This window comes from Mytilus californianus, unplaced genomic scaffold (assembly GCF_021869535.1).
Source record: "Mytilus californianus isolate M0D057914Y unplaced genomic scaffold, xbMytCali1.0.p SCAF_8, whole genome shotgun sequence".
Lineage (NCBI taxonomy): Eukaryota > Metazoa > Mollusca > Bivalvia > Mytilida > Mytilidae > Mytilus > Mytilus californianus.
Genome location: NW_026262734.1, coordinates 42,985,861 through 43,005,857, shown reverse-complemented (window position 1 = coordinate 43,005,857; position 19,997 = coordinate 42,985,861). Strand labels below are relative to the sequence as shown.

Genomic DNA, 19,997 nt, shown 5'->3' with positions numbered 1-19,997 from the left:
TATGGGGTTTGCTCATGTTGAAGGCTTGCGGTGAACTATAGTCACTGTTGCTTAATGCATTCACGTTCTTTGGTCTCTGTTGAATAGTAAGTTGTCTCAATGAAAAGTCGACTCCATGATGTACAATTCTCGGTTCCTTTGGTATGAATTGGCAAATTTGCTAAGATCAACTGGTGTAAATTACAATAAATAAACAATCATCGTCGTTAATTATTGTCAATCATACTACATCTTTTTGATTTTGTTAAGTATAAAACTTTCAGGCAGTCAATGCATCATAATGAAAAAGGTAGCAGTATCTGAGCGTTATACTAAATGACTGAACACGAAATACTGAAGATCGTATTCCCAGTCATTTAGATGGTTTTTTTGTTGTTGCTGTAATTGAAAAAAAATATTTTAGTGATCTGTTGCTGTCACAACATTTGAAGATTATAGATCAGAAATTTTACTTGTTGTGCGTTGGTTTCTTTAAAACATTATGGTACATAACTTTATTTTTAGTGGTCCTGTCAGAATATAATCTTTGCAGAGCCATTCTATGTGGACTAACTTCCGGCAAATATCCAAACATTTTACATTTTTCTGTTTTTTGTTGAGTTTATTTTCATATATACTTCTGGGTATAACGATTTAAGTTATAAACATAAGCAGCCGAGGTTCCCCAATAACCCATGGCCTTTGTAAGGCGTGTCAAAGTGTATGCAAACTGCGATTTTTTTCTGAGAACGTGAAAAATGTCAGATTAGACTGAAGTACTGAAGCAAGGCACCATTTTTTTTACATATATTTATAGATAGCATGACAATCGAACATTTGCAATATGTCTAAATAATATCACAAATTGGGTTAACACAAGTGGATCTGTACTCCCATGTGGTGAATATCATTCCCACCACAAATGACCATTTAAGGTTCATCATAAGAAATGGACAAACTAACTGTTTACACCTCAAAAACTTAGTCTACAACTCTGATTGATAATCCCTTTTTGGATTCTGAGTAGAAGGAGTCACAGCAAAAAATTAAAATAGCCTTTCAAGACGTCATAATTATTTGGACTAGGGATTGAGATGAGGAAGTTGGCAAAAATTTTCCAGAATAGACTTGATTATGGCTTCAGATGAGGGATTCTGAGGCTGCCAAATCAGAAAATTGCTCCAAACTCAGAATCCCAAAAGGGATTATTTCTTGAGTACAGACTTACCTGTGCAGTTGGAAAGTTTTAAGGTCTAGTTTCCACTAGATATTTAAAAGTTATATGCATTTTGTGTTTCAGAAAGATAAAATCTTTTTTAGATTTTGATTAGCAATTTTTTTGTTCCCGCTGTATGTGTCAAAACATGAAAAATAAACAAACACGTGAATTACATCTGTTATTGTCCACTCAGTTACACCCTTTAAACATTGTTAAAAGAGAGGCGAATTCGAAGGACTACCAATTGGAAACCAAAGGGACATATTCAAACTCATAAATTGAAAATAAACTGACAGTCAGGGGTAATACTGATACAAGTCATTTTTATTTACTTGAAGATGTAAGTAATATATTTACTTGTATAAGTAAATTTGTTAGATTTTATTTTATTTTCAAGCTTTGAATTATCTCCCCTTAATCTTCTCCAAAAATTTAATTACTTATAAATACAAGAATTTTTTTTTACAACCCCTTAAATTCTCAAGTTTTGGAAGGTCAAAACATACCTAAATAGAATTTTTCTGGTTTGTTAATTAGTTTTAAATTAGAGTTCAACCTTTTTTCTCAAGAACTAAGCAAAGAAACCCATTGCGCAAAGATGTTAAGTAACTGTGCAAGGCCTTCAAAAATTGCTCCCTGAAGGCTTGTAAATGAGCAGTATTTTTGAAGATAACACACAAATGAGATTTTCATTGTCCATGAAATTAAATTTAAATGAATAGTAAAGACAACTATTGATGACAGACAATTAAACACTCTATTAGAGCAATGTAGTCAAGAGAAATTCAAGAGTAGAAGAAAATATATAACTCTTAACCTCCAAAAATTTTTACCTGTACAAGTAGATAAAAAACACTTGTATAAGTAGTACCCCTGACTGATTGACAACGCCATGGCTAAAAAAGAAAAAGACAAACAACAGAACACAAAACACAACATAGAAAACCAAAGACTGAGCAACACGAACCCCACCAAAACCTGGGGCTGATCTCAGTGCTCCGGAAGGATAAGCAGATCCTGCTCAACATGTGGCACCGTTTAAATCATCTAATGTAGTGTAGATAAAGATTTTATCTTTCTGAAACAAAAAATGATAATGAACATTAGCATAATGAATGGAATGTTTTTTTTTTCTTTTCTACCTTAATATGTATTAATATTAAGCGCAGAGATTCCCAGGTGGTCCTAATGATCATGTTGAAGAAAATCTGTTGGTCCTCACTATTATTTCTATTGCAAAATACCAAACTCTGCTAGCGGTTAAAAAAAACCATATTTCACCTTTATCATGTTTATACATTGTAGATGTGATTGAACATGATGAAAGGAGATGTGGGGTAAACATCAATGAGACAAAAATAACAAAATGACATAAATTCTTAAACAATAGACAGGTGTCTGTACAATATGTCCCTTACAATAATTGAAGGTAGAATGACGTAAAAACTTACAAGTCATTTATGTATCCCTTCACAAATAAGAATACAACCTACCATAGCAGCGCTAGCTAGTATACATGATTCAACCAGTAATCAACTCTTTCTGTGTTTTCTAGGATGATATAAATAAGAAGGATGATGACAAGTAAAGAGCCTAAGTGTGTAGTGTCTTCATACAGAGATAGCATTATAAATTCATTATACCAACTTCAGCGTAAGAACTGTTTTTGTGATGTAGAAATTACAACAAACAGTAATACAGTTTATGTACATAAAGTCATATTAGCCGTTTGTGAAAGTCCTGCACTTCATGAGTCGGTAAATGTAGCAGACAAAGTTTCATTTTTCGGAAAAACCAATATTAACTGCAGCGATTACTCGAAAGAAGTTGTTGAGTCACTTGTAAGGTATTTATATACAGGGGAGATAAAAGTGGAAGAAAGAAATGTTAAAGCATTTACCAAGCTCTGTCAATCATTCCAACTGGACAAAGCTGTTGATGCATTTGTTAGTCATATGATACAACAGAACATTTTAAATAGTGCAAGACAAGATGGCAGCCAGTTATCTGTTTCCATGGGTACATGTGATAATTTGTCAACATTGTCAGATGCAGCAGATATGGTCTCATCAGGAACATCTCTCGATCTTTCAATGAAATCTAATAAATCTTTCACAACATTGAAAGCATCAGAATGTGAGGAAAAGGAATTGATAATAGAACATACAGGGAATGAAAAACCATGTGATCAAAGTATGCAGGATTCACCCCCTTGTTTTGAAGATGATGATGATGAAAATACAGTAGATTTAACAGAATATGATACCTTGATAAAGAATAAAGGACCAAAACAGCAAGCCATTATAAAAGTGGACAACCAGGAAGGGTTTGATCCTAAAGTTAACATCTCTCAGTCAAATACAAATGCCAAAGGAAATGTTAATATGTTCTTAATGTCTCCAGAGCATAATCCTTATTATGAAGCCCCAGACACAAGAATCAAAAGACCAAGGAGAAGAACTTCACAATCAACAAGTGATGGTGCTAAAGATATACCAACATCCAAACCAAAAAGGAAACCTACAACCAGGTCAAAAAATAAAACTACAACAAGGACAGGGTTAAAGACTAAGAACAAGAAGAAAACATCTAACAAGGGAAACTTGAAGATTAAAATTAAAAAAAGTAAAGTTCAGGTGATAGAACAGGATGAGAATGAAGAAATTAGTGAAGATACAGAAACAACGGAAGATAATGTGAAACCCAAAAGAAAACGGGGTGTTGTACATCGCTGGTGCAGAAAATGTGATGTCAGATTCCCAGAGAAAGATTTGCGTAAACATCTGAGAACCAAACATCCTCCATACTCCTGTAAAATGTGTGACTGGACTGGTCTTCTGAAACGAGAGCTGGCATTACATATGTATAGTAAACATCAGATGTTAATAATGCCAGATAAATATCCTCTCTTACAATGTGACAATGCAGTAAGTATATTGAACAGGTACATGTATGTTAATCATGCCTGATAAATATCTTCTCTTACAATGTGACAATGCTAAGCATGCTAAGTATATTGAACTGGTACATGTATGTTAATCATGCCAGATAAATATCCTCTCTTACAATGTGACAATGCAGTAAGTATATTGAACAGGTACATGTATGTAAATCATGCCTGATAAATATCCTCTCTTACAATGTGACAATGCAGTAAGTATATTGAACAGGTACATGTATGTTAATCATGCCAGATAAATATCCTCTATTACAATGTGACAATGCAGTAAGTATATTGAACAGGTTAATGTAAGTTAATCATGCCTGATAAATATCCTCTCTTACAATGTGACAATGCAGTAAGTATATTGAACAGGTACATGTATGTTAATCATGCCAGATAAGTATCCTCTCTTATAATGTGACAAAACAGTAAGTATATTGAACTGGTACTTGTATGTTAATCATGCCTGATAAATATCCTCTCTTACAATGTGACAATGCAGTAAGTATATTGAACAGGTACATGTATGTTAATCATGCCAGATATATATCCTCTCTTACAATGTGACAATGCAGTAAGTATATTGAACAGGTTAATGTAAGTTAATCATGCCTGATAAATATCCTCTCTTACAATGTGACAATGCAGTAAGTATATTGAACAGGTACATGTATGTTAATCATGCCAGATAAGTATCCTCTCTTATAATGTGACAAAACAGTAAGTATATTGAACTGGTACTTGTATGTTAATCATGCCTGATAAATATCCTCTCTTACAATGTGACAATGCAGTAAGTATATTGAACAGGTACATGTATGTTAATCATGCCAGATATATATCCTCTCTTATAATGTGACAATACAGTAAGTATATTGAACTGGTACTTGTATGTTAATCATGCCTGAAAAATATCCTCTCTTACAATGTGACAATGCAGTAAGTATATTGAACAGGTACATGTATGTTAATCATGCCAGATAAATATCCTCTCTTACAATGTGACAATGCAGTAAGTATATTGAACAGGTACATGTATGTAAATCATGCCTGACAAATATCCTCTCTTACAATGTGACAATGCAGTAAGTATATTGAACAGGTACATGTATGTTAATCATGCCAGATAAATATCCTCTCTTACAATGCGACAATGCAGTAAGTATATTGAACAGGTACATGTATGTTTATCATGCCAGATAAATATCCTCTCTTACAATGTGACAATGCAGTAAGTATATTGAACAGGTACATGTATGTAAATCATGCCTGACAAATATCCTCTCTTACAATGTGACAATGCAGTAAGTATATTGAACAAGTGCATGTATGTTTATCATGCCAGATAAATATCATCTCTTACAATGTGACAATGCAGTAAGTATATTGAACAGGTACATGTATGTTAATCATGCCAGATAAATATCCTCTCTTACAATGTGACAATGCAGTAAGTATATTGAACAGGTACATGTATGTTTATCATGCCAGATAAATATCCTCTCTTGCAATGTGACAATGCAGTAAGTATATTGAACAGGTACATGTATGTTAATTGCAGTCCATTCTTAAACATATAGGACTATATATGTATACGTTTTCCTGTTTGAATGGTTTTACACTAGTCATTTTTGGAGCCCTTTATAGCTTGCTGTTTGGTGTGAGCCAATTGCAAGGCTCCATGTTGAAGGCTGTACTTTGACCTATAATGGTTTACTTTTACAAATTGTGACTTGGATGGAGAGTTGTCTCATTGGCACTCATACCACATCTTCTTATATCTATATAGTATAAAATAGTAAACTGAGGAAATAATGCATTGACAATCAATGTACTATCTGAACAATATTGATAGGCTCATAATAAAAAAAAACATATTTACAAGACATTTGTATTTGTAGACAGCCTGTACGAACTGTGACGCCCGTATATGACACGGAAACCAGGCGTAAAAATCATACTTTATCCGGGCGTCATTGCAGTGTTTAAGGAATGCATGTCCAGGCGTCAACCAGGCGTAAACCAGGCGGAAACCAAGCGTAACTGAGGCGGAAACCAGGCGTAAAATTAGGCGTAATATTTAAATGAGTACGCCTGGTCCAGAGAAAACCAGGCGTAATATGCAAATGAGTACGCCTGGTCAATAAATAAACCAGGCGTAATATCCTTACATAATAGTACACTTATTTCAAATCAGTGTATTACCCTAGCTGTGTTCTTTTGTGTATTTAATACAAACTTCTGTACTGTTGCTTTAATTTCTCATTGTTTGACATAAAACTGGAAATATTAACCATTGAAGAAGCTAATATATAAATAAATACATTTTAGACAGTCACTGCCACTGGCTCAAATAAGTTTAAAGTTTAAATAAGAATTATGACAATTAATTTTTCTTGAAATAAAACTTAAGCATTTTAATTAACTAAGTTTTTTATAAATTAATGTCCTTTAAAATATAATGATAATACTGCAATTTAACTTCATGTAAAAGATTTTAATGTTATTATCCAAGGTTAAAGGTTTTGGGATTTCAAAATTACTGTTAGAACTTAAAACTTAATAACTTAGGTTATACTCACATAATTATTATTTACCATGTTTTACTTTCCATTTTTCACAATTTTAATTAATCAATTTGATTCCATATTTCCAATTTCAAATTCTTTCAAAAAGCACAAAACAAGCTAATTATCCCTGAACATATGAAGCTGCCATAAGTCCAACTCTTGCAAACTAAAACCAAAGAGCCAAATTTTGAAAAAAATTCCCATGATCCTTTAAACAAAGCATTATGGGTATTATGATTTACGCCATACCAACAGTTTTACGCCCGTAAGAAAATTTACGCCTTGCTTATTTCAATTTACGCCAGGTTTGCCACTTTTTTCTACGCCCGTAAGGACTACAAATTTACGTTTCCTGCTCCCTTACGCCTGGATCTAGACACGTAAGTACCACTTCCGCCTGGTTTACGCCTTATTTCCAGGCGTAATACGCCTTATAATTTCATACGGGCTGAATGCAAAATGCTATAAGCCTGTATGCAATGTTATCTGTTCAAAATGTTTTAGATTATATACATGTGTGCTGGGAAGCTTAGGTTTTGTCATAGAAAAATCTCCCCTTTTTAACAATGAAAGGTTTAAATTTTTCATCAATATGTAATTCAATTTACATTGTAGATAGTATTGATTCATAGAATAAACAATATTTTCTTCAAAATAAATTGTATCAGATTGGACAAGAAGAGTAAAAATTAGTTTGATGCTTACTTTTATTCTTTCAGGGATGCACATTTAAAACTTTGTTTTCCTATGCATTAGACAGACATAAAGAATGCCACAATAGATTAGTGCGGCATCTGTGTGATGTATGTGGATCAAGTTTTGCCACAGCTGGAGGACTGAAGGAGCACTCGTTAAGACATGCAGATGAAAATCCTATATATAAATGTGATATTTGTGATGCTGTGTTTGGTTGGAAATGTAAACTGAAAGTAAGTTATTATATATATAATTAAGATTAAATACTACACCTAGGCAAATTTAGTTTGAGGGACATAACTCTTCAAAAATCATTGGTATGTTTTTGTCAACCATTTTCATAATATTTCGATTTATTTGCCTTAAGTTACACATGTTTCTTTAATTCTGTTTCACACGAATGCTTAAAATTTAAGAGTGATCTCCCTTAAAATTTTGAAATGTGTTTGTTGTTAAAAAGCACAGGATTTTGATATGCCATTAACTGGTACTTACAAACTTGCTTAGGAAAACAATTTTACCAAATTTATATAGAGATATCATTTTTATACACTGCAGAGGGAGGAAAAAACAGGGTTTTATGATTGAGGCATGTAACACGTTTTGTAACATATTGTAGTGTCTTTGTATGCTGGTGTTTTTTTTAAGTTCTAATATTTTTGACAATAAGTCATGTTACTATATACATGTACTAAGAGGATATCGGAATACTATATGAATAGCATCTCCTTGTATTGTGCTACTATTAGTATAATGAGTGAATAGTAATACTCAAGTTAATGTATACAGGTTTAATTAGTCACAGTTAATGTATACAGGTATAATTAGTCACAGTTAATGTATACAGGTATAATTAGTCACAGTTAATGTATACAGGTATAATTATTCACAGTTAATGTATACAGGTATAATTAGTCACAGTTAATGTATACAGGTATAATTAGTCACAGTTAATGTATACAGGTATAATTATTCACAGTTCACTTTGGTGAAGAACACGTAGAGGATATATAAACATTTAATATTTTAGCATCTTTTTAAAAGAGCAGGATACAAACACTATATATATTCATTGCATAATACAGTTTACCTGTTCTGCCACAAAATAGGAGAAAAGATCATAAATGAAAGTCTCACTGTATAGGGGTCTTCATTTTTGTATTCTTTAAAATTGTGGGCCATTTTTCTTTATTGCTTTTTGTTGCAAAGTTTTTTTATTCTATATATGTAGCACCCCATTTTTCTCTATTCTTTATTTTTATATAATTCTGTAAACCCCATCCAGACCCTCATTATACATATACATATATATTGTTACTTTGTAATTTTGCTATTTATCATGTTTATATTCTGTTTCAGAGTCATGAAATGAAGGAACATGGAACATATCTATTATGTGAAATCTGTACATACAAGACAAAATACAAAGATAAATTAACCATGCATTTACATCACGAACATGGACAACCATTACCAGCAAATCAGAAGATGTAAGTCAGTGGCAAATTTTAAAATGATATTATATGTCTTTTCATGCATAAATCTTTTTAGTTATAAGATTGTATAATTAGGTCTTTTTTATACTTTTAATTAGGGGTCCCAACCCATGAAGAGCTATACTAAACTTAACCTAACCCTAACCCATAGCTGACCATTACTTTAGCCCATACCATAAATCCTAACCCTAACATAGAATAAAAATCAACACTAATCAATCAATCATTCTACTAATGTCATGACTGTTAAATGTTAAATGTCAAATGTCAATTCAATGTATTTAAAGTGTATGTATAGGTCTGGCCGGGGTAAGATTTTAAATAGTTTAGGGTACTGTAAATGTACAAGTTCTTAGTGACGATTAGGAGTATTAGTCTCATTAAGCAAAACAATATCTGTTTCCTGCCTCAGGTCTTAAAAAATATTGTTGGTCAGTCAAAATTTTTGTTTATTTTGTTGTACCCAAAATTTGGAAAAATCTTGCTTAATGTTACCACTAACATGACTAACATGACTAATAACATGAATAATTTTAAGACAAAATTCTGAATTAATGGCAATATTGTATAACTGTCCTTGCATGTATAACATGTATAATATTTATCATTTTTATGCAGTATTTGTACGTAATATTTTATTGACTCAAGTCTGTGTTTATTGTTTCAGACACAGATGTGATCAGTGTGACTTTTACTGTATCAACCGTAGTAAACTTAGATTCCATAAAATAAGACACTCAGGTATTATGCTGTTATAACATGAAATTTTAAAATGATAAAATCCAAATTTAAAGTGAAAAAATGCACATTTTTTGCTGCTTTTCATGTATATTCTATACATTTAAAGACATGAATCACAAATTTTGATTTTTAGATCTGCAGAAGTGTAAATTTTATCAATTAGTAAAAACTTTTGGAATCAATGTAGCCCAGAAACAAAAGTAATGAGAAGTAACAACAGTCTAATGGAAATAACATTTTGTTCTTTCATTACATGCATATGATTGACATGTTCTATGAAAGTAAAACAGGGACTTAATTATACCCTGCTTCATCTATCCTCTCATCCTATGTGTGTTCTGTGACATTTTGTGATTTTTTTTCTTTCAATGCTGAAATTTCTGAAAATTGGTATCTTCTTGTGAACATGCTTTTTGCCCAATGGCCATTCACATCCATGAATCATTCATTTCTTGTTATAGAAATACTTATGTATTCTAACACATAAGGCCATGTATGAAATTGTCATTGCATTTTTATCAGGATTAACTAGTCAGAGATTCCTTAAATAAGGTATCAAGTTTCATGTAGGCATGCTATTCATCAATGTGATATATGCATCATGTTTACCAAATATTTATACACTTTCTTATAATTACACACTATGGCCTTTAGGAAATTTTTGTTCCATTTCTTAGGAACCATGAGTTAGAGCTTCCTGAAATTTGGTATTAACTTCACATGAGCATGCTATTCCATGTGATTCATTTTTTGAATCAATCGCTAATAAGCTTATTCTTACCAAATCTTTTAGAGGGATATATCATTAGTGAGCTATTGCTCACAAGGCATTGTTCTTTCATAATCTTATATTTAAGTCATTCTCTTCTATATTTTCACAGGAGAGAAAAATCATACCTGTGGACAGTGTGGAAAATCTTACCTTAACCAACATCAGCTGAAAAACCATATCAATAGTACACATGGAGGTAAGAATACACACAAACCATATCAATAGAACACCTGGTGGGTACACATGGAGGGAAGAATAAACATAAAGCATATCAATAGTACACATGGAGTTAAGAATAAACATAAAGCATATCAATAGTACACATGGCAGTAAGTATAAACATAAACCATATCAATAGTACACATTGAGTTAAGAATAAACATAAAGCATATCAATAGTACACATGGCAGTAAGTATAAACATAAACCATATCAATAGTACACATTGAGGTAAGAATAGATATAAACTATGACAATAGTTCACATGGAGGTAAGAATAAACATAAACCATGTCAATAGTACACATGGAGGTAAGAATAAACATAAACCATATCAATAGTACACATGGAGGTGAGACTAAACATAAACCATATCAATAGTACACATGGAGGTAAGACTAAACATAAGCCATATCAATAATACACATGGAGGTAAGAATAGATATAAACTATGACAATAGTTCACATGGAGGTAAGAATAAACATAAACCATGTCAATAGTACACATGGAGGTAAGAATAAACATAAACCATATCAATAGTACACATGGAGGTGAGACTAAACATAAACCATATCAATAGTACACATGGAGGTAAGACTAAACATAAGCCATATCAATACTACACATGGAGGTGAGAATAAACATAAACCATATCAATATAACACATAGAGGTAAGAATAAACATAAACCATATCAATAGAACACATGGAGGTAAGTATAAACATGAGCTATATCAATAGTACACCTGGAGGTAAGTATAAACATAAGCTATATCAATAGTACACATGGAGGTAAGACTAAACATAAACCATATCAATAGTACACATAGAGGTAAGAATAAACATAAACCATATCAATAGAACACATGGAGGTAAGTATAAACATAAGCTATATCAATAGTACACCTGGAGGTAAGTATAAACATAAGCTATATCAATAGTACACATGGAGGTAAGACTAAACATAAACCATATCAATAGTACACATGGAGGTAAGAATAAACATAAACCATATCAATAGTACACATGGAGGTAAAAATAAACATAAACCATATCAATAGTTCACATGGAGGTAAGAATAAACTTAAACCATATCAATAGTACACATGGAGGTTAGAATAAACATAAACCATATCAATAGTACACAAAGAGGTACTAAAATACCTACACCATATCAATAGAACACATGGAGGTTCACATAGTGGTAAGAATAAACATACACCATGCCAATAGTACACCTAGAGGTGAGAATAAACATAAACTATATCAATAGAACACATGGAGGTAAGAATAAACATAAACAACATCTATGGTACACATGGAGGTAAGAATAAGCATTAACCATATCAATAGTACACATAGAGGTAAGAATAAACATACACCATGACAATAGTACACCTAGAGGTGAGAATAAACATAAACCATATCAATAGTACACATGGAGGTAAGAATAAACATAAACCACATCTATGGTACACATGGAGGTAATTATAAACATAAACCATATCAATAGTACACATGGCGGTAATTATAAACATAAACCATATCAATAGTACACATGGAGGTAATTATAAACATAAACCATATCAATAGTACACATGGAGGTAATTATAAACATAAACCATATCAATAGTACACATGGAGGTAATTATAAACATTAACCATATCAATAGTACACATGGAGGTAAGAATAAACATTAACTATATTGATTTCTGACAAAAAAAATTCATAATTGGCCTACACTGGGAACTTAAAATGCCCATTTATCAGCATACTGCACTTTACAATATAAATAAGAAGATGTGGTATGAGTGCCAATGAGACAACTCTCCATCCAAGTCACAATGTATAATAAGTTAACAATAATAGGTCAAAGTATGGCTTTCAACACAGAGCCTTGGCTCGCACCGAACAGCAAGCTATAAAGGGCCCTAAAATGACTAACTAGTGCTGTAACAATGCAAACAGGAAAACCAACAGTCTAATCTATTTGAAAAACGAGAAACACCTATGAACTACACCAACAAACGACAACCACTGAACAACAGGCTCCTGATTTAGGACAGGTGCATAAAAATGCAGCGGGTTCAAATGTTTTAACAGGTGCCAATCTTCACCCTAACCTGAGACAGTAGTTTAACAAATAGTCTATCAGCTAGGGCTCTTGTATTATAGTCAATTTTCTAATTACATGTTTTAGCAAGTCTAATAAATTTAATTTTGTATCACATTTCAGCAAGAACATTTGACTGCCATCTTTGTTCATATGTAAGCAAGAGAAAATCGGAACTTAACAACCATATTAAGTCCAGACATTCTGTAAGTAACCATGTAGACCAAGTCTTTTATTTTTCACAAAAATTCTTGTGGTCAGAAATATTGAAAATGAAAAAGTTAAATATAAAAATACATTATAAGGCCTAATTTGGAAATCATGGTTAAGAGCTGTTCAATTAAATCATACATGGTACCAAAGGAAGGCATTTTGAAATGGGATACCCATCTATAGAAACAATTTTAGAACTTCAGAAAGTAGGGGACATTAAAACAAAGGTATTAACAGTAAACATGGTTCTTTGATTGCAAATTGTTACGTTAATGTTTATCTTAAATAATACTATATTTGCTATTCTTTTCAAAAGGAGGACCGTCCATTCACATGCAATCTATGTGACTATGCATGTAAACTGAGAGGAAACTTACATAAACATATCAGACTGGTTCACAAAGTGGATGTTGTAACAAGAAACCAGTTGCACCAAAACATGCTTCAGACAGGGAAAGGCTATATGGATTTGCTTAATGCTAGGAAAACAGATGAAATAGTGATTCAAGAAAAAGAAGAAAGTTCAAAACCCAAGGAAATTCCAAAACCCCCTTCTGAAACCACTCCTAGACTTATGCCAAGTGATGAACCCAACCAAAGACAATTTCAGCAGGTTTTGGAACCTCAAAATTTAGATGATGGTTCCGTCAGGAGAAATATTGAAATGTTGATAAGAACAAATGAAGGCTTATTGAACAGAAATCCTGAAAATTTCACTGGTCCGATAGCTGGTAGTGTTCCTATTGCTGGTAATGTGTATCAGCCAGTCAATATGACAAGTCATGGAAACTTTCAACCTCCTAGTACACAGGGATTTTCATAGGAAAATGTTCCAATTGTACATTGTTATAGCAGATATACATAAGTTTGTACACAGATCAATCAAGCTAAGTTTGCTTGTTTGGTAGGTGGTATTACCATTGTTTACTTCCAGTAAAGTAACTATGGTTATAACTAGCCAATCTAATCATGAGACAGATAACAAGGGATGACTGAAAAACCTGTTTGGCCATTTTGTTTCTATATTTATGATAGCTTTTAAAGAATTTGTGGTTCAAGAGCAAAAATAACTTTATGTAGAAAGTACACACTAAAATAATTTTACTGTATCACATTTACGATGTGGAAATGTTAATCATGTGATATATAAATCTGTAATATTGAATCATATAAATATGAGGGTCTGGATTGGGTTTACAGAAGAGAGAATAATGCCCCAAAAAAGTAATGTAAAGAGAAAAATGAGTAAAAAATATTAGAATAGAGAATAATGGGGTGCAAAAGTATAAAGAATGACTGTGAAAAATAAAAAAAATTAGTTAATACTATATATAAACTGATTAGAGAAATGAACGATGAACAGAAAAATTGTAAAATCATTTTCATGAGAATTTCATAGAACAACTGTTATTTTTAAAGATAAAGAAAAATTTCCTAAAATCTAAAGAATACACTACAGAAATTAAGGACCCCCATCCAGACCCTCATATATAACATGAAAGAATCACATTGCTTCTTTTATTATGTGACAAGTATATTCAAAAGTTTTAGGTATACAAAATATGAATAAATTTAGGAGATATGGGCTGTTTTCTGCTCTATGGTTGGGTTGTTGTCGCTTTGACACATTCCCCATTTCCAATATTAATTCTATACATCAAGGTGACAGCAACCCAATTACACAACAAAAAAAGTGTATGTGTAAACGTCATGCTCTACAAAACCGTAAGTAAATAAAAAATTGTAAATGAATTTAATAGAGAATATTATCCATTTGTCGTTTTGAACAATAAGTATGTTTAAACTAAACAGAGAATATTAAAGATCTGCCATCAAGAACAATATCTTCAACAGAGAAAAAACATGATAAAGGCTAAAAACAACCACTTAAAAGAGGTTCTTGATGCCTACACAGAACCATGAAACTTGAGATTTGTCAAAAGAGAACACTTGTATCTAGACAGACAATGTATATTCTTTTAAACATGTAACCAAAAACCTGTATCAGAAAATACAATGTATTTTACTTACCATCACTGGAACAGCTCACCATAAAACATGTCTTGTAAAGTATGAACCAATTTTTTTTATATCAAAATATATATAACAGAGAGTTGTATACTTATATTGTTGTAATTGGTAAGTGGTTGTTTAAAAACTTTTACAATTGTATTTGTATTATGGCTCTCTCATTTGTTAATTTATGCAGAGATATTTCATGTTAACAATGTTGAAAATTGTCTTATATATATATATCATGTATATATATATATATGTATTAATTGTTGAATTGTTATATTTCTATTATGAGTGTTAATTCATTTGATTTATAGGTATAATTTTTGGGACTTGATAAGGAATAGTTGTTTTGGGGAAATTTAAAATCATGGTTTTACAATTTGATCTCTCATTTGCATATATGCACATAAAACCCCTGAAGATCTAGTCTTTAAATGACAACTTATTAGCTCACCGGGGCCCGAAGGGCCCCATGTGAGCATATGCCATCACTTGGCGTCCGTCGTCGTCTGTCGTCGTAAACTATTTCAAAAATCTTCTCCTCTGAAACTACTGGGCCAAATATTTTCAAACTTTAACTAAATGTTCAAGGGTATCTAGTTTATAAATTGTATCCGAAGTTTTGATCCATCGACAAACATGGCCGCCATGGCTAAAAATAGAACGTAGGGGTCAAATGCAGTTTTTGGCTTATATCTCAAAAACTAAAGCTTTTAGAGCAAATCTGACATAGGGTAAATTGTTCATTTGGTCAAGATCTATCAGCTCTGAAATTTTCAGACGAATTGAACAACCCATTGTTGGGTTGCTGCCACCGAATTGGTAGTTTTAACAAAATTTTGCAGTTTTTTGTTATTATTTTGAATATTATTATAGATATATATAAACTGTAAGCAGCAATAATGTTCAGCAAAGTAAGATCTACAAAAAAGTTATTATGACCATAATTGTCAATTGACCCCTTAAGGAGTTATTGCCCTTTAAAGACAATTTTACACAATTTGTTCATCAAGTTTGCTAACATTTAAAAATCTTCTCCTCTGAAACTACTGGGCTAATTACCTTCAAACTTTAACTAAATGTTTCTTAGGGTATCTTGTTTATAAACTGTATCTGAAGTTTGTATCCATCGACAAACATGGCTGCCATGGCTAAAAATAGAACATAAGGGTCAAATGCAGTTTTTGGCTTATATCTCAAAAACTAAATCTTTTAGAGCAAATGTGACATGGGGTAAAATTGTTTAATTGGTCAAGATCTATCGGCCCTGAATTTATCAGACGAATCGAACAACCCATTGTTGGGTTGCTGCCACCGAATTGGTAGTTTTAACAAAATTTTGCAGTTTTTTGTTATTATTTTGAATATTATTATAGATATATATAAACTGTAAGCAGCAATAATGTTCAGCAAAGTAAGATCTACAAAAAAGTTAAATGACCAAAATTGTCAATTGACCCCTTAAGGAGTTATTGCCCTTTAAAGACAATTTTACACAATTTGTTCATCAAGTTTGCTAACATTTAAAAATCTTCTCCTTTGAAATACAGGTGAGCGATTCAGGCTCTTGAGAGCCTCTTGTAATTAGTTTTGTTGTCTCTATTAATCACAGAGTCCATTAAAATGATATCCTTCGATTGACAATTGATTCTGAGCATTTCCATAGTCATAATAGTTCAGGATATTTGATCTTTTTAATTTTAACCATTATTTTTGTTTTATAACTCTTTTGTGATATGATTAACCAGAGTAACTCCAAAACTATCAAACATGTCAAAGAAAACCCTAATATTAAAAAAAAATTAATACACTCATCAAATGCCTATGAAGGGTGTCTGATCCCGGATCCTGCTTATTGTTTTGTCAGAATCCCGTATCCCGCTTATCATTGCAATTATAGCGACTGTAATTTCACGTGTCCCGCTTTCCCATTTTCACGCAAAATAATTTGACTTTCACGTGTCACGCTTATGAAAAATCGGCCCATCCCGCATCACGCTTACACCCCAATGGGACCGACTATGAAGTATGATTTGCAATACCTAAACTTAGTTGTGTATGCTTTGGGATTAATGGGACGTTATGAAATAAAAAACATAATGTTAGTCATGTGAAATTGTCTAAACAAATAACATGGTATTAAAAATTCAACAAAAAAAACACATATTCTTTCATTCCTTTTTATATATTATTACATTATTTCTCACCATAACTCTACATTGAAAATCTAGAGAGTTTCAGATCTTATCAAATAATTTTAAACACTTGACATACAAATCAGTCTCAATATTCCATGATATTATGAAAATGGTAAACTGTTAGACAATGTTATTTTGGACCTCAATTAATAGCAATCATCCTAAAAGTAATAATTTAACTGATCCATTATTAGCATACTACGACGGTCATTAGTAAGGCAATGCAAAATAGATTTTATGCATACAGCATCTCAGTTTTTGTCTCTCCTTGACAGAGTCAAAAAGCGAGACATAGGTATGCTGTTTCCAGTATCGGTGCTGACAGCGGCATCAACAATGTATTAGTTTGTGATTAGGTCAGTTTTGTGGGGAACCACTTGTGGTAGGTCTATGATATTTGGTATGCAGTTGTATTAGCATTGGTACATCTCATTTCCATGGAAATTATTTGGCCCCGCCCCCTCAGGCCTCAGTCATGGTCTATTGGCTTTGAAACTTTTGTATAGTTTACATATATTAGTTTGTGATTAGGTCAGTTTATGGGGAATCACTAGTAGTAAGTCAATGATATTTGGTATGCAGTTATATAAGCATTGTCACATCTCATTTCTATGGTGATTATTTTGCCCGCCCCCTCAGTCATGGTCTATTGACTTTGAAACTTTTGCTAAGTTTACATGTATTAGTTTGTGATTGTGTCTGTTTATGGGGAACCACTAGTGGTAGGTCAATGATATTTGGTATGTAATATATGTATTAGCATTGGCACATCTCATTTCCATGGAGATTGTTTTGCCCCTCTGTCTCAGTCATGGTCTATTGACTTTGAAACTTTTGCTTTGTTTACATGTATTAGTTTGTGATTATGTCTGTTTATGGGGAACCACTAGAGGTAGGTCAATGATATTTGGTATGTAATATATGTATTTGCATTGGCACATCTCATTTCCATGGATTTGTTTTGCCCTGTACTTTCAATCATGATTCATTGTCTTTAAACATTTTGCATAATTTACATGTTAAAGTATTGCTATTTTAATTTCAACATTTGCATTTTACTATCAAAATAACAAAACGACGAAATATATCTCAGTGTTAACAGTTTATTGAATGAAGAAGATATTGTAGATAGTTATTAAATAAATAATTTGACAGGTATTAAAAAGAAGCTGTCATTATTAAAATGCAAGTAACTCCTTATTACTTAAAAATAAATGAATTGAATATTAAAAATGTATGATTTGGGTAAATTTTTAATATGTTATTGAAATCTATGATGATACTGGTGATACATTTTTACATGTCAGAGCAAATAAAACAAAATATAAAATGAATAGCCTTCTTTTATATGACAATGAATATCATTTCTTCATTCTCAAAATTCTACAATCAGTGTACAGGGCCATTAAAAAAATCTTGATTTGATGTTTTCCAGCACTTTTTTGGAGATGGGTAGAGTGTGCCTTACACAGAATACATGTATGAGGGTCTGGATGGGGGGTCCTTCATTTCTATATTCTTTTAGCTTTTTAGATCATTTTTTGGTCGTATATTGGTATCACGTTGTCGTCGTCTGGCATATTCGTCAGCGTCGTCCGAAGACAGATGGTTTCCGGATAATAACTTTAGTATAAGTAAATAGAAATCAATAGAATTTTAACACCAGGTTTATAACCACTAAAGGAAGTTTGGGGTTGATTTTGGGGGTTATGGTCCCTACTGTTTAGGAATTAGGGGCCAAAAAGGGGCCCAAATAAGAATTTTTGTAGTTTCCAGACAATAACTTGTGTTAAAGTGTATGAATCTCTCTTAAATTATACCAAAAGTTTCCATACCACAAAGGGATGGTTAGTATTGACTTTTGGGGGTTATGGCTCAAACCAATTAGTAATTAGGGGCAAAAAAGGGGCAAAAACAAGGGTTTTTCTGGTTAAAGGACAATTGAGACAATTTAAAAGCAGTGTAAGGGAGGTAATCCAAATCAATTAAAAGAACACTGTTTGATTAACTCCCTTACACTGCTTGTAAATTATGTATTAAGAAATGAAGATTGTCTTGAGGTGATTAGCTGTCAATTTATTTTTAGCAGTTACTATTAATTAATATTAATTTTAGCCATGACTATGTATGTCATTTTATATTTTAAAACTTTTATGATGTATTTAAATGGGTAATTATGGTTGCAAACTTCATTAGAAATTTAAATTGAGATACTGACCATATCTTGAGGGAAAGATTTTTTTTGGGGGGAATAAGGGAAAGGGGGGAGGTAAAAAAAATTGGAGGGGGGACAATTTTTCTCATTTCAGATTTCAGAAATTAAAAGAAAATTTCTTCAAATATTATTTTTTGGGGGTTAATATTCAACAGCATAGTGAATTGCACAAAAGCAAAAAACTGGGGTAAAATTTTTTTTTTTTTTTTGGGGGGGGGGGGGGGGGGTCAATTCGCAACAGCATAGTGTATTGCACAAAAGCAAAAAATTGAATATAAATTCAAATCATATAACCAATTTGAAGTTCTTTGACTACAGTTATTCTGTGTCAGAAACCTATTATGTGTCAAAAATTTAGTTACAATCTAAATTCAGACCTGTATCAAGCATATATATTGTGTCCATTTTGGCCTCAAGTTTTCAGGGTTGGACATCTGTGGTCGTATCCAGCTGCGCTCAGCGAAGCAATTTATTCTCTATATTTTAGCACCTCATTATTTTCTATTCTTTCTATTTTTTGTCTAGTTTTCTCTATTCTATATATTTTTTTCCCTTTGTTCTGCACTTTTTGCCATTATTCTCTTTTCTGTAAACCCTATCCAGA

The 19,997-nt window shown here is 32.1% G+C and overlaps 1 protein-coding gene across 1 annotated transcript; it reads left to right on the top strand.

Annotated features, from left to right (window-relative positions):
- Positions 1–548: 548 nt before the first annotated feature.
- LOC127710502 (zinc finger and BTB domain-containing protein 17-like) lies at positions 549–18,512 on the top strand. Its single transcript, XM_052216396.1, has 8 exons — positions 549–623; positions 2,754–4,125; positions 7,432–7,641; positions 8,768–8,898; positions 9,572–9,645; positions 10,527–10,613; positions 12,872–12,954; positions 13,278–18,512. Exons 2-8 carry the CDS (start codon positions 2,773–2,775, stop codon positions 13,782–13,784), a joined length of 2,445 nt encoding a protein of 814 aa, XP_052072356.1. The 5' UTR covers positions 549–623; positions 2,754–2,772; the 3' UTR covers positions 13,785–18,512.
- Positions 18,513–19,997: the final 1,485 nt, after the last annotated feature.